An 18,116-nucleotide genomic window follows, 5' to 3' on the forward strand; every position below is an offset into this window, starting at 1 on the left:
ACTCACTGGGTCACTCATCCGTACATCAGTGGAACACACACATTCGATTCTCTCTCGCTCTACTGATATATTGCTTATTATAACGCCATGCCTTGTTGTGTCCTCCAAGAGAACTTACTTGGAATGATTTACCCATTTAGAAGGCAGGGTACTTCACTGGACCAACTGAGCGCAACACAGCCAGGGTCCAGCCAGCCAGGGAAGGAAAAGCGCACACTGACTACCTGCCGCTGCAGTATGAACACTGTTCAACTGGAATTACAATTAGTCACTAGAATAGTAGAAAGTGCGCTTCAGTTCGTCAGTTGTTCGTCAGTTGTTCGTCAGTTGTTCGTCAGATGTTCGTCAGTCAGTCCGACGCCGGCGCGAGGCGACGATTGGATTGGCGCGCGAGAGCGTCAGCTTCTCCGCTTCTCCGCGAGCGCGCGCACCGATCATTGATTGATGGCTGCTTCGTGATCATGGAGCGCGACGCGATCCTACTGACACTCTGTCACTGAATGTATCTGCTACAGGTCTAATCTTACGCAGTTTGTAGTTATGAAAATAATGAAATGTGTTGGGCTAAGAAAAAACACGAACATATTTAATTTATTTAGCGAAGTTACAGACTAGCGAACCGAACGTGAGGTGATATCTAGTTTGCTGTAGAAAAAAAATCAACATGATGATAAGAATGTGCATGAAGGCTGCAGAGTAGCTCACGATCACCTCATTTTTCTAGTCACTTTGGAGACAAGATGAAAACGGGAAAAGCCCCAGTCCAGTCATGTAAGGAAAATAAATACGAGATCACGTCGGGACAGGAAGTTCAACACAGCACTTTCGACAATATCGTAAATTCGCAGAAATACGAGCTGAATTGGCGTCTGACAGCCTGAACTTTTCCTTTAGTATTTTTTAGGACATATTATAATTATAATATGTGTAAAAACGGAGGGTACAGCACTTTGCTGATGTCTCTCTCTCTCTCTCTCTCTCTCTCTCTCTCTCTCTCTCTCTCTCTCTTCCTTGACGAATGTTCGACTCCCAATGACGAGCTGCTGTGGAATGAATGTAGGTGAAAGGTGGCGCTTGTTGTGTCGGTCAATAGGCGCGAGGACACGGCCGCCCGGCGCTGCACTCCACTCGGACCTCGGACTTCGGCCACCGCTGGAACCTGCAGCTTCGTCGTCGTCATGTCTTTCCTCCGAGGTGAATAAAGCGACGTCGTGTTGCATTTTTTTAAAATAATTTATTAATTATGGGAAACGAATGCGACACACAGAGGACACACAATGACACATAGTTGTGTCATTCATGCAGGAGAAGAAGTGTAACACTTCTTAGTGTTGATGATGAAACGTGAAGCTGTTTGTTACGAACTAAAAAAAAGTGTAGCACCAACAGCCTCGGCTCTTTTTTAAGAAAAAAAAGTACAATTTCCAGGCTGTGTCTCTCTCTCTGTGACTTGTTCTAGTAGTAATGAGGGACCTGCCTGCTGAACTTTCTCGCTGTGTTGTTTGCCCTCCTGACTGGAGTTCGAGCAGAAGATTATTTGAGGCGCGCGCTCCTTGGTGTTTCTCACTCAACGTCGTTTAGGGTCACCTGGCCCGTGCAGCTTTGTGCTCCCTTTACAGAAGGAGAGGGGAAAAAGTGAGGGTAAGGGCCTCGATGATCGATCAGGAGTACTGCGGCACAAGCTGCGTTTCAACCAGGGACCTTCAGATTGCGGGAGAGCGGCGCGACGCACGGCGCGAAGCACCACCACGCACCGCCACTCCACTTGTTACCCCTGTAAGTCTTCCGTCTCGTGTGCCAATGCTCCAGGTGTGTTCATCGTGTCTGCGAAGCGCACTCCCTTTGGCACCTATGGGGGTCTCCTGAAGGACCGCAGCGCCACCGACCTGGCGGAGCATGCTGCCAAAGCCGCGCTTGCCGCAGGAAATGTGGCTCCCGAGCTGGTCAACAGTGTCATCGTGGGCAACGTTATGCAGGTGAGACCCAAGCGCTGCTGGTGTGGACACCGTGGTAAAGCTGTGTGCTGGTCAAGAATGAAGGCAATATTTCTTTGTGTTTTCTTTGTAGTCTCATAGCGTCTGTCTGTATTGCCCACCTCTGTGTTTGCTATTATTTTCATATGGAAGCAAGACTAAACTCTAGTAAATATCGGTATTGCTTTCGTTGCCCCTACAGAATGGTGTGTATAGCAAGACCTTCACTCAGGAGTGTGGCTTCTAAAGCAGTAACTTATTCAAATTCTCTCCTTTGAACTTGGTCAGAATTACACAGGACCCAGTGGGATGGTTCCACTCTAAATGAAAGGTAGTGATTCAGTTCATGGCGGTGTTGATGTCAGTGAATCGCTCAGGTGTTGTACGCAGCTGCTGGTTTGTCCTGCCGTTTCACTGGGACTGTTGTTATTGCACCAGCAGTTACCAGTTCACTACTCTCTCTTTCCCATCTCAGAGCTCTGCTGATGCTCCCTACATTGCCCGCCATGTGGGCCTGCGGTGTGGGGTGCCCATTTCTGTCCCAGCTCTCACCGTTAACCGGCTCTGTGGTTCCGGATTCCAGTCCATTGTCAATGGTGCTCAGGTAATGGAGAAACAACGTACTTGCATCCCTTCTCATTCTAGAGCACAAGCTGAACCATACTGCACCATGTTTTTGCGTAAGTGTCCATTTTTCTTTCCCCCTCACCCTCCATAACCTTTACTGCTATGAAACTACAAAAACCTGGCTTTTTTTTTTTTTTAATGGAAGTAAGGGAGGTTTTGAAATGTGTCTTGTTGTGTAAGTGCACTGTCTTAATAGAGGTTGACCATCTATCCGTCCTCAGGAGATCTGCTTGAAGGAGTCAGAGGTGGTTCTTTGTGGTGGGTCAGAGAGTATGAGTCAGGCACCATATGCTGTACGCAATATCCGCTTTGGGACGACGTTTGGGCTGGATCTTAAGGTGTGTGATGCTGAGCCCTAACCCTAAAAAGAGAAAATGCTGTATAGGCCAAGCTTGGTTATGTAAAACATAGAGCATATTTTCACTTTGTATAATCACTTGTAATGGGTGGAAAACAATGAGAATGGAATTGAATTACGGTACAGTGGAGCCCATCAAAGAAATTTGACCTAAAAAAACAACTAAATGTAAAATACCAAATATGACAGGCAGTGTCTGTCACTTCTGTTATCTTTTTCGTGACCTATAGTGTTCTGAATGTTTATAGGTATTTTGAAAAGTAATGATAAATATGGACCTGGGTCCATATTTTATGTAATTGATATTTAAATATGTCTTTTATTATTGACTGAATGACTGTCACATGAGATCTGTGTTTTCTAGCTGGAGGACACCCTTTGGGCAGGGCTTACAGACTTGCATGTGAAGACCCCCATGGGGATAACAGCTGAGAACCTGGCTGAAAAGTATGAGATAACCAGGGAAGAATGTGATGCGTATGCCTGCCAGACTCAGCAGAGGTGGAAGGCGGGTGGGTCTCCTTGTTTAGCCAAGCGGATGTAAATGGCTTTGGAGAAAAGCGTCAGCTAAATGAATTAAGGTAGACTGTATACAAAGCTGAGTTATCCTTGTGTTTTGTCCTCAGCACATGATGCCGGGTGCTTCAATGCAGAGATCGAGCCCGTTGAAGTGAAGACGAAGAAAAGCAAGGTGTCCATGACCCAAGATGAACACCCCCGCCCCCAGACCACCCTGGAGCAGATGGCTAAGCTGCCGCCTGTCTTCAAGAAAGGTGGCACTGTTACAGCTGCCAACGCTTCTGTGAGTGAGCCAGAATGGTGGCATTGCACTCCTTGGAGGGACCTTTCAAACTCTCTTCCTGAAGTGCCCGTTTGATTTGCTGGTTCTTGCTCCAGCCAGCTGCTTTATTTGAATACGGTTGTACTTATTCTCCAGTACGTGTCAATGATGATATTTGCCAATGGGGGAGGGGGGCAAGGAAAACGAACCCATTGTGAAAGTACTTGGTGAGAATGTTTTTGTAGAAGCACAAACATGGCAGCAAATAACTCATGCAGGGGTTTCCAAAAAATAACGAAAAGGGAAATCTGCATGAAAGACACAGTAGCAGCAGTTTGAAAGTCTGTTAAGTATCGCTTAGGTACTTGATATTTACATGTGGTTTAATCTTTCTGTTTTCCCTTTCTCCCTGTATGTGAACAGCTTGGACCAACTAAAGCAAGTTAACTGTAGGAAATCTATGTATTTAGCAATAAATTCTCCCTATAATCTGAAAATTAACTAAAATGTATCCTTTATAGTTTTCATAACAAATGATTGTGTACTGTTGTGCTGTGCAAATAGTAAAAATGTGAAACTGCTGTGAGGTCTTCTGAGTTGTGGCTTACTGTGTTAACTGCAAGTTCTGCCTTCCCAGGGTGTCTCTGATGGTGCTGCTGCTGTAGTGATAGCCAGTGAAGATGCCCTGAAGCAGCACAAATTGACTCCACTGGCCAGGATTGTAGCTTATCATGTGTGTGGCTGTGATCCCAGCATAATGGGAATTGGTAAGTTGCCTGTTGCAACATCTGCATATTTATTTTCCTTTGTATATTAGTAAAATATTGGTATAAAAAAGAACCATGCTGTGTGTGTGTATTTGAATGATTAATGTACTTGTGTGTCCATGTAACCGTAGCTCACTTTGGCAGAGTCTTCTGAAACATTCATAAATGTAAATGACTCTGGCAGCATACCAGGCTTCAGCCTCTCCAAAAATTAAAAATGATTTTGCCCCAGGTCCTGTACCAGCAATCACTGAAGCCCTTAAAAAAGCAGGCCTCTCTCTAAAGGATATGGATCTCGTGGAGGTAAGGAGACAGTATAGAGCCAGTCAGTGCACATCTTTTCTCCTTTGACCAGCCTCATGCTGCTTTGCTTCTCAGGGCATCACCTACTGCTGTTGGCATAGCTTTACTTGCTTATCTGCACTACTGAATTATGTAGGAACTGTACATATTGTCATTTGTGTTTCATTTTTCACTTTAATACAGTTAATTATTGTTTGAGGAAAGTGGAAAGATAAAGAAATTAGTTCTTTCAGATGAACAAAAACTTGAAGCCTCACAGACACTAGTGAAAGGCTTGTCACTTTCCAACATGTTCAGTTTTCCAAACACCTGTAGGTCCCTTTTAGGTTGAATAATAGAAGCTATACTGTATTAGTAATAGTATTTCATTTTGATGCTGAGGTGTCAATCCCAATCCCTACTGTCTTTGGATCCAAAGGTTGTGGGTTCAAGCCCCACTTCTGCCCATAGCACTCTTGAGCAAGGTACTTACTCTAAATTGCTCCAGTAAAATTATCCAGCTGCATGAATGGGCGAATAATTGTAACCTTAACATTGTAAGTCGCTTTGGAGAAAAGCATCAGCTAAATGGATAATTTTAGACTTTTAAGTAGTAATATTTAGGTTTAATGTCTTTGTTGTTTTGTTACCCTTATACTACCTTACATAGATCATAAATAATAAGTAATTTGGAGCCTTGGGGACTTGTTTAAATCCTGAGTCTGTTCCCAACTGTCCACCAGGTGAACGAGGCCTTTGCCCCTCAATACCTGTCCGTAGCCAAGAGTTTAGGATTGGACCCTGAGAAGAGCAACGTGAATGGTGGGGCCATCGCCTTGGGTCACCCTCTTGGGGCCTCTGGCACACGCATCACCGCACACCTGGTTCATGAACTTCGGTAACTCTCCCGCCGTAGTTTTCCTTCACAGAATCTTTTTGATCAATTGCTCTGCACTTCTCTCGTGACAGAGTGCACAAAGTCTGCTGAAAAATATCAGAGGTGAGATGTTCAGAGGTGTATGGCTTAAAATTATTACAACACACAGGGAGAAACACACCCTGAAATTGTGTCCCTTATATTTTCTTTGTGCGGTTCACTGCCGCTTTAAAGTAAGCTTGTGTTTGTTTTTCACAGACGCCGCAGTGGGAAGTATGCTGTTGGGTCTGCCTGTATAGGCGGAGGTCAGGGAATCGCTCTAATCCTGGAAAACACGCAATGAAGAGACAGACCCTCTCCTTGCTGACTGGATTGTCAGACAACTGTTTTTCCTTAAATTGTGAGAACATCTGACACCATGTCATTTAATTTTTCTTTGCAATGTTTTCTGTTGATAATTTTGAATTACGATCTGTGCCTTAAGGATGTACTGATTTCAAAAAGGGGGTGAATTTCAGTTTACAATAGTCAGTATGCAGTTGTCCTGTTCTGTGCCTCACTGAACTGTATACATTATAATTTACACATCAGTACTTGCTTGGAAACATGACAATCATAACTAGTATATTAAAATTGTAATGTAGAATTTTTTCCTCTGTTAAATTTGTTTTGTTAAAGAAAAATTCAGCGTTGCACTATTATGAGATAGCTGTATGGTGCAAAGACAAAGTTTCATTGTTTTAAATGTTACGGTGTAAAAAATTTTCAGGTGCATAGCTTTACTATGCTGCATATCTTTACGTAGAACTATGTGTGGGTGGTGCGAGAAATGAAACCAGGTTGTGTATGCAATCATCATTTATTGGGCGACAAATCACGGCACTCTGCAGATTCAATGGAATCATACAAGGCAAGAATAGGGCGATGATATGAGAAGTATATCATCTGGTTGCTGCATCGCAAGCTGTCCAAACTTCTTATGAAGACTGCGTCGATGCACGAGCCACTCAGTGTCGCATGCTGCTCACGCTTTCGCAGAGCCGGTGTCTTGGCTGGTGTCTTTCGAATCCCAGAGGCCTCGGCTTGCTCCCTAAGTACAGTTTGTCGGTCGCGATAGTACTTTGCGTCATGTTTCTTGGGCATCTTTAAAATTTTTAATTCGATGATCTGCCTTCAGGCGCTCTACCTCAGTCTAAATTTAGGGTTTCCTAATGGCACAATACGTGTCTGATAGCGTGGCTCTCTAGCTACAAACTGAGGTGCTGACGTCAGCGCTATGACATGTGGTGACATCTAACGCAACGCACGGCAACTTGATAACAATCCAAATGTGGGACATTTTTTGCAACATTGCCAGCTCGCTCAGGCTCAGCTGGCAGTGGCTGTTCATATATCGTTTGATGCGGTGTTCCTTCCTCTGTCCAATGGTATATGCACTATCTCTCTGTGTCTTTTCATTTGCGAGCAGTAGTGGCGAGAGGGGGTTGCATTTTTATGTGACGGTCAATTCCCAAGTTACCCCCCCATACCTAGTGAGGTGAAAACGTAGTTCTGTGTCAAAATTTGTCAACCAAGAGGCACTTAGAGAAAGACCAAGCCAAAGATGATCATATCATCTTAAAGTGACATTGTGTCAGCTGTTACACTCCATCCATTTCTTGTTCCTGTTGGCTGGTCAAACCTCATGCAGCTATGAGGATGTGCAGATGAACAGGGTGCGGTAGACTGTCTCTTTATATTGGGGACCAGTACTTTGGAAAAGCTGATCCACCTTTGGGAAAAGTATACCCTTTTTTATGAGATACGTTCATTCTTCAGCACAATGGCATTTTTGCTCATTAAGTGGTCATTTTACTCAGTAGCAGCTGTTTTATTTTGTGCAGCAGTCTATTGGATGGTTCGGGGACAAAGGGACATGCGTGGTGTCCCAAACTTAAAGGGACTCTATCATTAATGTAGCTGTAGTTCAAAACAAGTTTGGCTAAACCTGTCAGTTCAGGGGTTTAGCACACAGTGGTGTGTTAAATTAAACACAATTGCTCTGTCTGATCCACAGCTAATTCACAGCTAAACTTCCAAGTGCTAGCATGTTGGGGACAGGTGGTTGTGTAGTAGTTGGAGCTGCTGTCTGTGAACCCAAAGGTTCCAGAGTCAATTCCCACCTCCAGTTGTAGTGCCCTTGAGCAAGGTATTTACCATAAATTGCTCCAGTAAAATTATCCAGCTTTATAAATGGGTAAATACTTATAGGTAGCTTAACATTGTATGTTGCTTTGGAGAAAAGCATCAGTTAAATGAATGTAAGACGACACTGCATAATATTGGCATTTTATTCACAGGCTACCTCAGTGTACCTTCCGTTTTGCAAATTTGTTGTGTATATATTAATATGTTGATTAATTAGCAGTTTTATTGATATTTTAATTTAATCATATAAATTATATGAATATATTAGTCTATTGATATACTAATTTTAATCCAAATTAGCTTTGCTTTCTTGTATGATTGTGAGATTTCTCTACACTAAAATTCAATTAAATTTATTTTTATAGAGCACTCTTCTCACAGAGAGCTTTAACACAGGCATAATGCAAGAAAAACGGATACAAACAGACAGTTGACTAATGACTACCATAATACAGTACTTTTATAGAGCTATAAATATGCTTACTGACCACCGGAGAAAGGAACAAAAACTCCCAACTGAAGGCTGAGGGAGAAAAAAACCTCTGGGGGTCCACGGGCCAGTGGTTGCCCACCCCTCCTGGACTAAGTGCATTATTTTCGTGCGTTTGTGTCAATACCCGTCACTGTGCCAGTGTTCCAACAAATGATTAATCTTAAGTAACAATTGTAAGCCAGTTTAACAAGTAATAATGATATTGTCGCCAAATGGTATCTTGGATCCCCAGCTCAGCATGGAACATCTCGTTCATCATGTCAGTTGGTCATCATCCTTAGTTAACGTGGGATTTGTCTGTCATCACCGGCCGGCCTCCTTAAGTCTTATGTAGCAAGGCAATGCTCAACAAGAAGAAAGAACAGAGTTAGTAATTTGTTACTTAATTTATTATGCATTTTTATAATGGTGGTAAAAAACAACCAAGACAAGTGGAATTACATTTCAAGGTGGAATACCTGAATGAACATGTAAGTCTTTAATCGGGATTTGAAAACAGAAACAGACGGGGCATTTCTGACAGTAACTGGTCGCCTATTCCACAGTTTAGGTGCTCTATAACTAAAGATGTAGTCTCCTGCTGAGGTCTTATTGATGACAGGTACTTTAAGGTAACCTGCATCCAATGAATGAAGATATCATCCTGGGATACACAAATCAAAAATCTCACAAAGGTAAGCTGGAGTAATGCCATGTACTGCCTTATAGGTCAAAAGAATGATTTTATAGTCAACTCTAAATGTGACTGGGAGCCAATGTAATGATTTAAGTACTGGTGTTATATGGTCATACTTCCTACTTCTAGTGACAGTTCTTGCAGCAGCATTTTGTACCAACTTGTTTTGTACAAAACAGAAGACGGTCTTCTGAGGAAGGGACTTGCAACAGAGTGCTTCTCAGTGAGCGTGGCTACCCCCTGCTGTAAGGCAGATACCTCATGTAACCCCTGCAAAGGCCCCTTTGACACACGGAGGTTTGGTTTATAAAAGCTACTTCACTGAGAAGACATTTGGGGTGTTGAAGAGCGAGTTTACTATCTGTCCACCTCACAGAGCACAAGCAGCACCACTGTAGCTTGTGCAGTCCTCCATAATTTAGCCATCAGTTGGGAAGGGCCCTGTCTCCTTTACCAGTGAGGATCTCCACAACTGGCCAGCAGCTGGTGGATTTCATCATTGCAGCCTGACCTGATGCTGGTCACATTGTGGGTAATGTATTCCTCTTGGCAATCGTTTGTACTAGGTTGCGTCTGATAATATTCTTAGTTAACTTAAGGGCACATGGGGCTCAATGGATTGGTTGGGTCTCAACACCACTCAGCCCCATATGCACTTTACGGTTAATTTAGGCTTCCAGGGTTAATTGGTATGTATGCAGATTTATGTCATGTCATTTTATTTTAGGGGGTATTCCACTCAGTAGAGAACACCCATGATATCTGGATTAGCTATCTGATGGCTGCTGTACAGGCCTATTTGGTTTCTCCAAACTCTGCACACAGAGCTTAAAGAACAAGAATCAACAACAGTACAATATAGTAGCATGCTTTGCTGTAGTGTGGATGGGGCAAAGAAAGTTGCACAGACAGCTTTCATTACAAACATTTGTTGAAACGCCGGCACACAGTGACAGGTATTGACACCAACGCACGAAAATAACGCACTTAGTCCAAGGACCCCTTTTCCTCACAGACCTGCACCTCAAGCCACCCTCAGGCTTTCCTTTTTTATACTGCCCAACCAACACACTCACCCCCTTATCTTCCCCGTAAGTCCCCCAGCGGGTGAACAATTAATTCCATTTTCTCCATAATTCAACTGTTTCCAATAAGCCCATTTTCCTGCTCGAAGTCCCAGTAATGCGGGTCGTTACAAATTTCACAGCACCTGCCTCAATTTTTCAAGCCAAACAATGTGTCATATTGTAATACAGGTATAGTACCCTGCTATATGGACTCCCGGGTCAGAGATGGAGGTTGAGCGCTGTGCTGTCCGTATGATGAGGCACACTTTCCCCCATGACATGAAGGTCATGAGCCAATCAGGCACAGAGTGACAGACAATTCAACAACATATGAGAACCTTTTCTTAATTTTGCCTTCTTTTTCAGAAATGTTTTCCTTTGTTTCAGTGTTTTTTCAGTCACGTATCACTTTACATTGTAGAGGGGTCTCAAAAGTCACCTCTTTCTGACTCACTTCTGCCCTGATCCGGTAAATCCTCGATAAACATGAAGGCCTACGTGTTTGTTATGCTTCATCAGTTTTAAGAATCTCTTCTGTGATGGAAAAGCCCGTATCATATGCAGCTCCTCGTGCAATATACGCTGGGTCATAGTGTGGTAGGCCATGTGACAAATTCACCGTACTCCATCCAAATGTCTGCTTCTGTCAGTGTTGCACTTTAATGCACTTTTTATACTCTTTTCGTAGATATACGTCGCTTGGGAGGAAAGCATCTGTTAAATGAATACGTGCAAAATGTGAATAAATGCAAACCTCACAGTATCTCTCTGGAATATTTTCAGGAAAGAACTAGGTTTGTATCACGAGGGATACCTGCATTCCCTTTGTTTCGAAGAAATCACAGCTGTCTACTCAGCACCAAACAAAACATGCTAAAGTTTCAAATGTATTACATGTATTTGAGCTAGAGACCTGTTTAAGTTACTTACTGTAAACTTCAGCTAAACTGCATTCATCAGGTTTAGGATAAACCTCAGGAAAAACTAAGTGCCTCTAGTAGCAATTGGGAGACTTCTGAATGATACTAAATGACATTTGGGATTAATTGAAAACGTAGTTCACAGTCTCGGCCAATCACAACCATTAATTAATGATTAATGTAGGTATTTTTTGTCCCTAGCAGGGTGTACACACACGGCAATTCGGTGTTATCAATCCACCTGAACTGCCTCTCTTTGGGTGGATTATTTTAATAACACAAGGGAAAAAGGAATTCAGCATTTCCTGGAATGATTAGACTATAGTTATGTTTAGTAAAATTGTTAACGAAAAGCTCAACACTAACTCATCCGTACCGAAGTACGGGTGTTTTGCTAAAAAACTACACTTCCCAGCAGGCGCGAGTGCGTGTGACGTTGCCTGTGACTTTATATACGTCACTGACCCGTATGTCTGTCTTTTTTTCTGAGTGAAGGTAAGAATGGAGGTCTTTGGCTTACATTTAAGAAGGAACATCGCCTGTCATCCTTACGAAATCATAAAAATATACTCACAGTTTTAGATATAGAGACGGTTCAGTGTTGTTACTCTCATTTAATATGCGGTTTGTTACGTTTTCCGTAAATTGGTACTGGATAAATGTGTACGGTTTTTACGAGTAGGCCTGGTACTTTGTTGAAACCACGACGTTCACAAGTTGATGGCTCACAGTTGAGACCGTAAGCGTCGGCCCTTCAGTTTATGTTTCATTCAGTTTTTTTTTTTTATTCATTTTTTTTTTTTGCCGAACTGTGGTATTTACTGTATTATGGGGGGAAATGGTTGTTAGTGCTTGCTCTTCCTTTGTCGGAGGTGGGGCTATAACTTCAAACTTGTACAGTTTTGGTGTCCAAAGTTACTCTGTTACGTTTTGCTGAGACGAGACGGTGATCCGCTGTAGTCGTGGCGGATCCTGACGACACTTCACTTGTGCTCCTCGCTCGTGCATATCGGCGATAACTGTGTTCCTTCGTGAGAAAATGGAGCTCGACTTGTGCCGCGCCGCACCGCATGCGTGTCGCTTCCTAAACTTGCGTGATCATGTCTGAGGCCGGCGGCGAGTGCCGTTGCGTTGCCAAGGCTTGGACGGCTGGAAGAAGCGGCCTTGTTTCCCCACTCTGTCTGTGCTGCGGTTCGCGTGGCCGTCATTCATTGTGTCCCTGGCCTGTTTCTCGTGTGTTAGATGGCAGAGGGCGACAAGAAGACGGCGCCGGCGAAGCCGGGGAAGGCGGCTGCGAAGGCGGCGGCGGCGGCGGCGGTGAAGGCTGCGAAGCCGGGGAAGGCGACCGCGAAGGCGCCTACGAAGGCTACAAAGCCAAAGGCTGCGAAGCCGGGGAAGGCGACCGCGAAGGCGGCGGTGAAGGCTGCGAAGCCGGGGAAGGCGCCGGCGGCGGCTGCGGCGGCGAAGCTGAAGAAGAAGGCGGTGAAGAGGAGGCACACGAGCCGCAACCCCATGCTCGCCCGGGGGCTCGGGCGCTACTCCCGCTCCGCCATGTACGCCCGCAAGGCCCTCTACAAGAGGAAGAGCAAGACCACGGTGACAAAGGTGCCTTTTCTCTCCCAGTGCGGCCTGCTTGTGATCCACGCCCCCGGTGTTGGCAAAAAGGCTTTAGTTCAGCTTTGGTCCTTTGCTTTGCTTCGGCGCATTTTCCCTACACTGAACAAGAACAAGTTATTTTTTGTTTAAAAGTTACTGCTCGCTGAGATTAGGAATAGTGAGCAGATGACTGACGGAGGCTGTCCGTCCTGCAGTACATGTGAAAGTTCTGCACTTAAGCCTGTCCTTATTCACTAGAGCTCTGATTTAGTCAAAACTGCACTTTTGAGGTCTGTTTGTGTTCATTATAGTCATGCTTGTGATTCCTCACATGGCTTCAGTAATACTCTGTGTAGCACTGTGCTTAAAAATTATATTCCTTGCTTTGCAGGTTGAAAAGAAGCTGAAAGAGAAAGTGCCGGCAACAGTTACAAAGACTGTTGGGGGAGACAAGAATGGTGGCACTCGTGTGGTCAAACTCCGCAAGATGGTGAGGGCTGATGATATTCTTAGTTAACTTAAATGCATGTGGGGCTCAATGTTTTACTTTTTTGCACTGTTCTGAATTCTGATTTATATCCAATACATATATGCAAGTTTAACTCGGTATTCTGTCCCCATCACCCCCAAAGCCCCGCTACTACCCCACAGAAGATGTTCCTCGCAAGCTTCTGAGTCATGGCAAGAAGCCCTTCAGTCAGCACAAGAGGAACCTTCGTGCCACCATCACCCCAGGGACTGTCCTGATCCTGCTTACAGGCAGGCACCGTGGCAAGGTGAGGTGGCAAACCCAATACCAGCAAGTTCTTTTCCAAACATACTGTAGCATGTCTTTTTTTCCCTTTTCTTTTTTTAAAAAGTGTCTTGGTTAAAGCTCTGGTCTGACAGCCAAATGTTTTTGCTTGTAAACTATAAAACCTGTTTTGGGTTATGAGGTGGAAATTTAGCTTGGACTGGAAGCGCTTTTCTTAAAAAAAAAAAAAAAAAAAAAAAAAAACTAGAAATGACTGAGGTTAAAGTGCAAAAACTCATCATGGTAATCCAGATGTCTGTAGCTATGCTGAGATGCTTATTGATTTTGACTCATTAGTAAAGCTTAGCATCCACTTTTGGTACCACATGTTTTACTGGCAAAGCGTATTGGTAGGCATCAAGACCATGAAGTCAAGGTATGCAAAACTTGTTAAACTGGAAAAGAATGTTCAGTTCTCACATGTAATATCACATGTTGATGCTTCAGATCCTGAAAGGTAGTATTAGAGCATTGCCAGGATGAATAATTGTATGTTTTCATTTTCAGCGTGTAGTGTTCCTGAAGCAGCTGTCCAGTGGTCTTCTGCTTGTTACTGGTAAGAACATGACTTGTGGGAAAGCCAGCGTCTGTCTTCTGCAATGTTTGTGGTTACTTTGGCAAGATAGTTGGATGAGAACATAACCAAGGCTAAACCAACCATTTACCTAGATCAAGTTCATAATGTCCACTCTGGTAATTAGATTGAAATTAAGTGGTGCACACGCTGTAGTGCTGGACGTTGACACTGGAGGCCGATCTCTCTTTACTCACAGAACCTGAGGTAGGCAGTATAATCGATGCTTTAATATTCTCCAGTTTATTTTTGTAAAAGATCGGTTATTTTTAAGAGTAGTATGAAATGTCCTTTCCAAAATTCTGCTGCTCAAACTCATGACTATTTCATTAAAAAGTATGTAAATTATTAGCACTTAGCTGTAAAGTTATAGTTAACTATAAGTTGACAAGTTGTCTTAATCTAGAATACCCAGGAGGGGGGTGGGCAACTACTGGTATTTGGACCCCCAGTTTTTTAAAACCCCCATCCCTTTTGCCTGGGAGTTTTTGTTCCTTCAGTGGCCAGTAGGCTTCCTTTCAGCTTTAATAATTACATAGTTATTGTAGTGTAATGTATAGCCAGCTGTTTAATTGTATTGTCTTTAATTCTTTGTTCAATGCTTTGTGTCACTGAGAACAGCGCTCTACAAAAATTGAATTATACCAGTGAAAACACCTCCATTAGTGGGTAAATTAATTTTTAGTATACAAACATTGTATGTAACTGGAGAAAAGCTTCCACTACATGATGACATTAAGTTTTTAGTTGAATCAGATGAGTAAACCTAATTTTGGAAACTAATGTAGTTAAGGACAGAACTTGATTGATCAATGTTTTGAGGTAAGGTTTTTATAGTACCCTTGAGCAGGGTGTTGAAAATGAATTGCCCCAGTGAAATATGGCTGTATTGCCTGGTAAAAAGTAGTGGTTTTGGATTGATCATTTGTGCAGAAATCGCAGCAATTTGCTTCTGCATTTGTGTTTTACACGCTGCCCTTCTCAGTTGGCTACTTGGGTGTTTTCTAATATTTTTCGAAATCTCACTCCGTTTTCCCATAGGCCCTCTGTGTCTCAACCGTGTGCCTCTTCGTAGAGCACACCAGAAGTTTGTCATTGCCACCAACACCAAGGTTGACATCTCTGGTGTGAAAATTCCCAAGAACCTGACGGATGCCTACTTCAAGAAGAAAAGGCTGAGGAAACCTAGACATCAGGAGGGAGAGATCTTTGACGTAGAGAAAGAGGTGATGTCCTTGACTGCAAAGAGTCCTTGTCCAGTGGCGATGGGGCATGAGGGATTTCAGTTCATCACAATGCAGTCAGTCACTCACTCAATTCTCTCACTACCAGCAATTTAGTCACCAGTTTATTTGAAACAAGTCTTTGGATTGTGGGAGGAAATTGGAGAAAAACAAAACTTCACGCACACTGAGTGTAAATGGAGCACACTCCAGGGGCTCTGAAGAGCCAGCACTACTTGGATACTGTGATTCCTTTGTACAGGCAGTGTTACATTTCATCCTCCAAGCTTACTTTTTCATGTGAAATGTAAACTAACACAGTTGATGTTGGTAGCTCAAAAGGCAAAACACTTGAAGCAATAAAAGAAAACGGATGATTTGACAAACAAGGTCAACATGACAGACTGCTTTCACAGTAATTACCTCTTTTTAGGGAGATCTTTCAGCCAGCTCATACACAAAATGCAGAGATCATGGCCTGTGAGAATGGGGTGTTTAAAACAGACACGTTTCTGTTTTTATTTTTCATTAAACTGAGTTAACCAAGTTTGAGGTTCACATAGTTTATGGAAATCCGTTGTTCTAAAGTTTGTGTAAAGTGTTTTAACTGTAGTGCTAATTGATATCTTGTAATAAACTTAAAATCAGTGTGGGTCCATGCATTTAATGTAGTTCTGTTTTGTTTTTGTGTAGAAATACCAGTTGACTGAGCAGCGGAAAGCAGACCAGAAGGCAGTTGACTCTCAGCTAATGCCTCTTATCAAGAAGGTTCCACAGCTGAAGGGCTACCTGCATGCCACTTTCAGCCTTTCCAATGGCATGTACCCACACAAGCTTGTCTTCTAAACAAATTATAATAAATTACCATGATTTGTCAATCACGTTTGTTTTCATCCTGTTTCCAACAGATTTTGGTAACAGTTGTTTCATTGTTGCAAGGTTTATTCCCACATCGATGCTGCAGGCTTTGGTTAGTTGGCACAGTGATAAGCACCTGAGCATTCCATAACCTTGATGCAGTCATGCACTGCAGGAGCCAGGTGCCTCCACCCCTATAGGTACTTGTCCGAAGCCCATGTAGTAGTCATTTAGCAGGGTCTTGGATTTTCTGTCAGTCTAGAACCTTCCATCAGGTATTCTCTCCAGCCAAGGGCATCAAATACAGGCACACAGCCAGCATTTGTAGTATAATGCATTTTTTAATCCATTAATGTAACATTCCACATCTCTGCATGTTTTAACATTTATAAGTTTATACTTTTTGTCATTTCTTGTAACTGAAGTGTTGAAGCATACTTCACAACTCAGAAGCTAGAAAGAACAGAATCTATACTCTGAGGTTTTAGTTTTGAGACGATGGTAGTTGTCATTTCCACAAACTTCAGGCCTGCTATAATGACAAAGGATGTCTGAAGATAATCCATTTAAATCGAAGTACCATATCTGCAATAATGCTTAACTTTTTAAGGTTAAAATGGATGCTTTGTCACTTAAGATTTCTTTTAAAATGTTAGTGATGCACATGCTGCAAATCTAGTTTTGTTTTACTGGCTGTAAATTTTTAAATCAGTTCCAACTAAAAGCAGGTATCTTTTTTCAGTTTGTTACCTTCTGCCTAGTTATGTTTCTATGAATAGTTAAGGGAATGTGCACAAACCGATTATATACAGTGCCTTCAGAAACTAGATGTTTTACTCACTTTACTGACACTTCTCCAAAGTGACATTTTACAAGTATTTCATCCATTTATACAGGTAGGTACCTTGCTTAAGGGTACTACAGCTGTAGATGGGGTTTGAACCTGTGAGTCTAAAATGGTAACTCTCGCCACTGCACTACCAACTGTCCCAGTAGACCCACCTCCCTTTGTGTTGTAGACTTACTCAGAATGGACTGACTTTTACAATCAAGGGACATGCTACTACATAATGACAGAAGTAAAAAATGTTTTTAGGAAATTTTGGAAGCACATTTAAGAATAAACTGAAATCTCCAGTTTACATAAATATTCAGAGCCTTTACTACTTATGAAACCATGTGGGGAAAAAGTAGAGGGTGCAGTCCTTTCTGCAGGGACTGTACATTCAACCCTCAATAATACTTCCACATGGACTTCATTTACTGGTTGTCTCCAGTTGCGTAACTAAGCTGCAGGTTCTCGGGTGAAGTCACAAAACGGCACACTGAAGCCCAAGCATCCCTATTGTTTGGCTGGAAAGGGTACCACGGTGATGTACTACAAATCTAGGGTAGTACACAGTGAAACAATAAGGCTGATTTCCCACAGTCAAAACTCTTGCTTGTAGAGGAGCCAAAATTGGAAGTCGGAGGTATGTTCTAATTAAATATAAAATGTCTGGCGCAAAACTTAGCTTGAGTATTAAAAAAAAAAAATTGGAGTGTTGCAGCATGTTTCTCTTTCTTCCTCCAGCCTTCCTGATGGAGGGCCAGTGTCTCCGCACCAAGGTGAATGACAACCCTGAGCTCATCAACTGAGCTCAGCAGGTCAACAGGTCCAACTCCACAATGCAGGGATCCTGGATGTCAGTGATCTGAAATTCATGCATTGCTTCTTTCCTGCTGGCGCCCCCATGCAGGAGCTCCTCTCTTCTCATCTCGATTTTCTCACCTCTCACCATCTCAACCTGTACCGTAGTAAGCGTCCAGCCAGCTCCGTCGTCAACAGGTGCTGGGGCCAGGTAGGAGCAGCTGTGGGGGTCGACGTAATGGACTATTTAGCAGCGCCAGCGTTGGAGGGTCCCGCTCGGCTTGCGCTTCTGCTCAAAGAGGATTCTCGCTCCTGAGGTCACGAGGACACGGATTGGACTTTTCAAGAGTCTGGAGGAAGAAGAGGCACAGTCAGCCGTACTACATTGGGGATACCTTTTTTCTCAGAAGAGTCAATAAGACTGACCTTCCTCT

The 18,116-nt window shown here is 43.1% G+C and overlaps 2 protein-coding genes across 2 annotated transcripts; both read left to right on the forward strand.

Annotated features, from left to right (window-relative positions):
- The first annotated feature begins 407 nt into the window (after positions 1-407).
- acaa2 (acetyl-CoA acyltransferase 2) lies at positions 408-6,315 on the forward strand. The gene is made up of 11 exons (XM_018728661.2): positions 408-502; positions 1,094-1,194; positions 1,810-1,976; positions 2,449-2,577; positions 2,822-2,938; positions 3,323-3,470; positions 3,585-3,760; positions 4,377-4,506; positions 4,739-4,809; positions 5,532-5,686; positions 5,924-6,315. Coding segments are annotated over exons 1-11 (1,281 nt in total). The 5' UTR covers positions 408-500; the 3' UTR covers positions 6,009-6,315.
- A 5,919-nt stretch (positions 6,316-12,234) lies between these two features.
- Positions 12,235-16,072, forward strand: rpl6 (ribosomal protein L6). The gene is made up of 6 exons (XM_029247587.1): positions 12,235-12,613; positions 12,996-13,094; positions 13,237-13,380; positions 13,905-13,953; positions 15,013-15,197; positions 15,888-16,072. The coding sequence occupies exons 1-6, from the start codon at positions 12,251-12,253 to the stop codon at positions 16,038-16,040; spliced, it is 993 nt and encodes a 330-aa protein (XP_029103420.1). The 5' UTR covers positions 12,235-12,250; the 3' UTR covers positions 16,041-16,072.
- Positions 16,073-18,116: the final 2,044 nt, after the last annotated feature.

The sequence above is a fragment of the Scleropages formosus genome, chromosome 21 (assembly GCF_900964775.1).
Source record: "Scleropages formosus chromosome 21, fSclFor1.1, whole genome shotgun sequence".
NCBI classification, from domain to species: Eukaryota; Metazoa; Chordata; class Actinopteri; order Osteoglossiformes; family Osteoglossidae; genus Scleropages; species Scleropages formosus.

Coding starts and splice junctions, on each gene's coding strand:
- acaa2 (XM_018728661.2), top strand. Junction 1,977..2,448: donor TCGTGGGCAACGTTATGCAG/GTGAGACCCAAG, acceptor TTCCCATCTCAG/AGCTCTGCTGATGCTCCCTA. Junction 2,939..3,322: donor CGTTTGGGCTGGATCTTAAG/GTGTGTGATGCT, acceptor TGTGTTTTCTAG/CTGGAGGACACCCTTTGGGC.
- rpl6 (XM_029247587.1), top strand. CDS start 12,251: ATGGCAGAGGGCGACAAGAAGACGGCGCCGGCGAAGCCGGGGAAGGCG. Junction 13,095..13,236: donor TGGTCAAACTCCGCAAGATG/GTGAGGGCTGAT, acceptor TCACCCCCAAAG/CCCCGCTACTACCCCACAGA. Junction 13,381..13,904: donor CAGGCAGGCACCGTGGCAAG/GTGAGGTGGCAA, acceptor TTTCATTTTCAG/CGTGTAGTGTTCCTGAAGCA.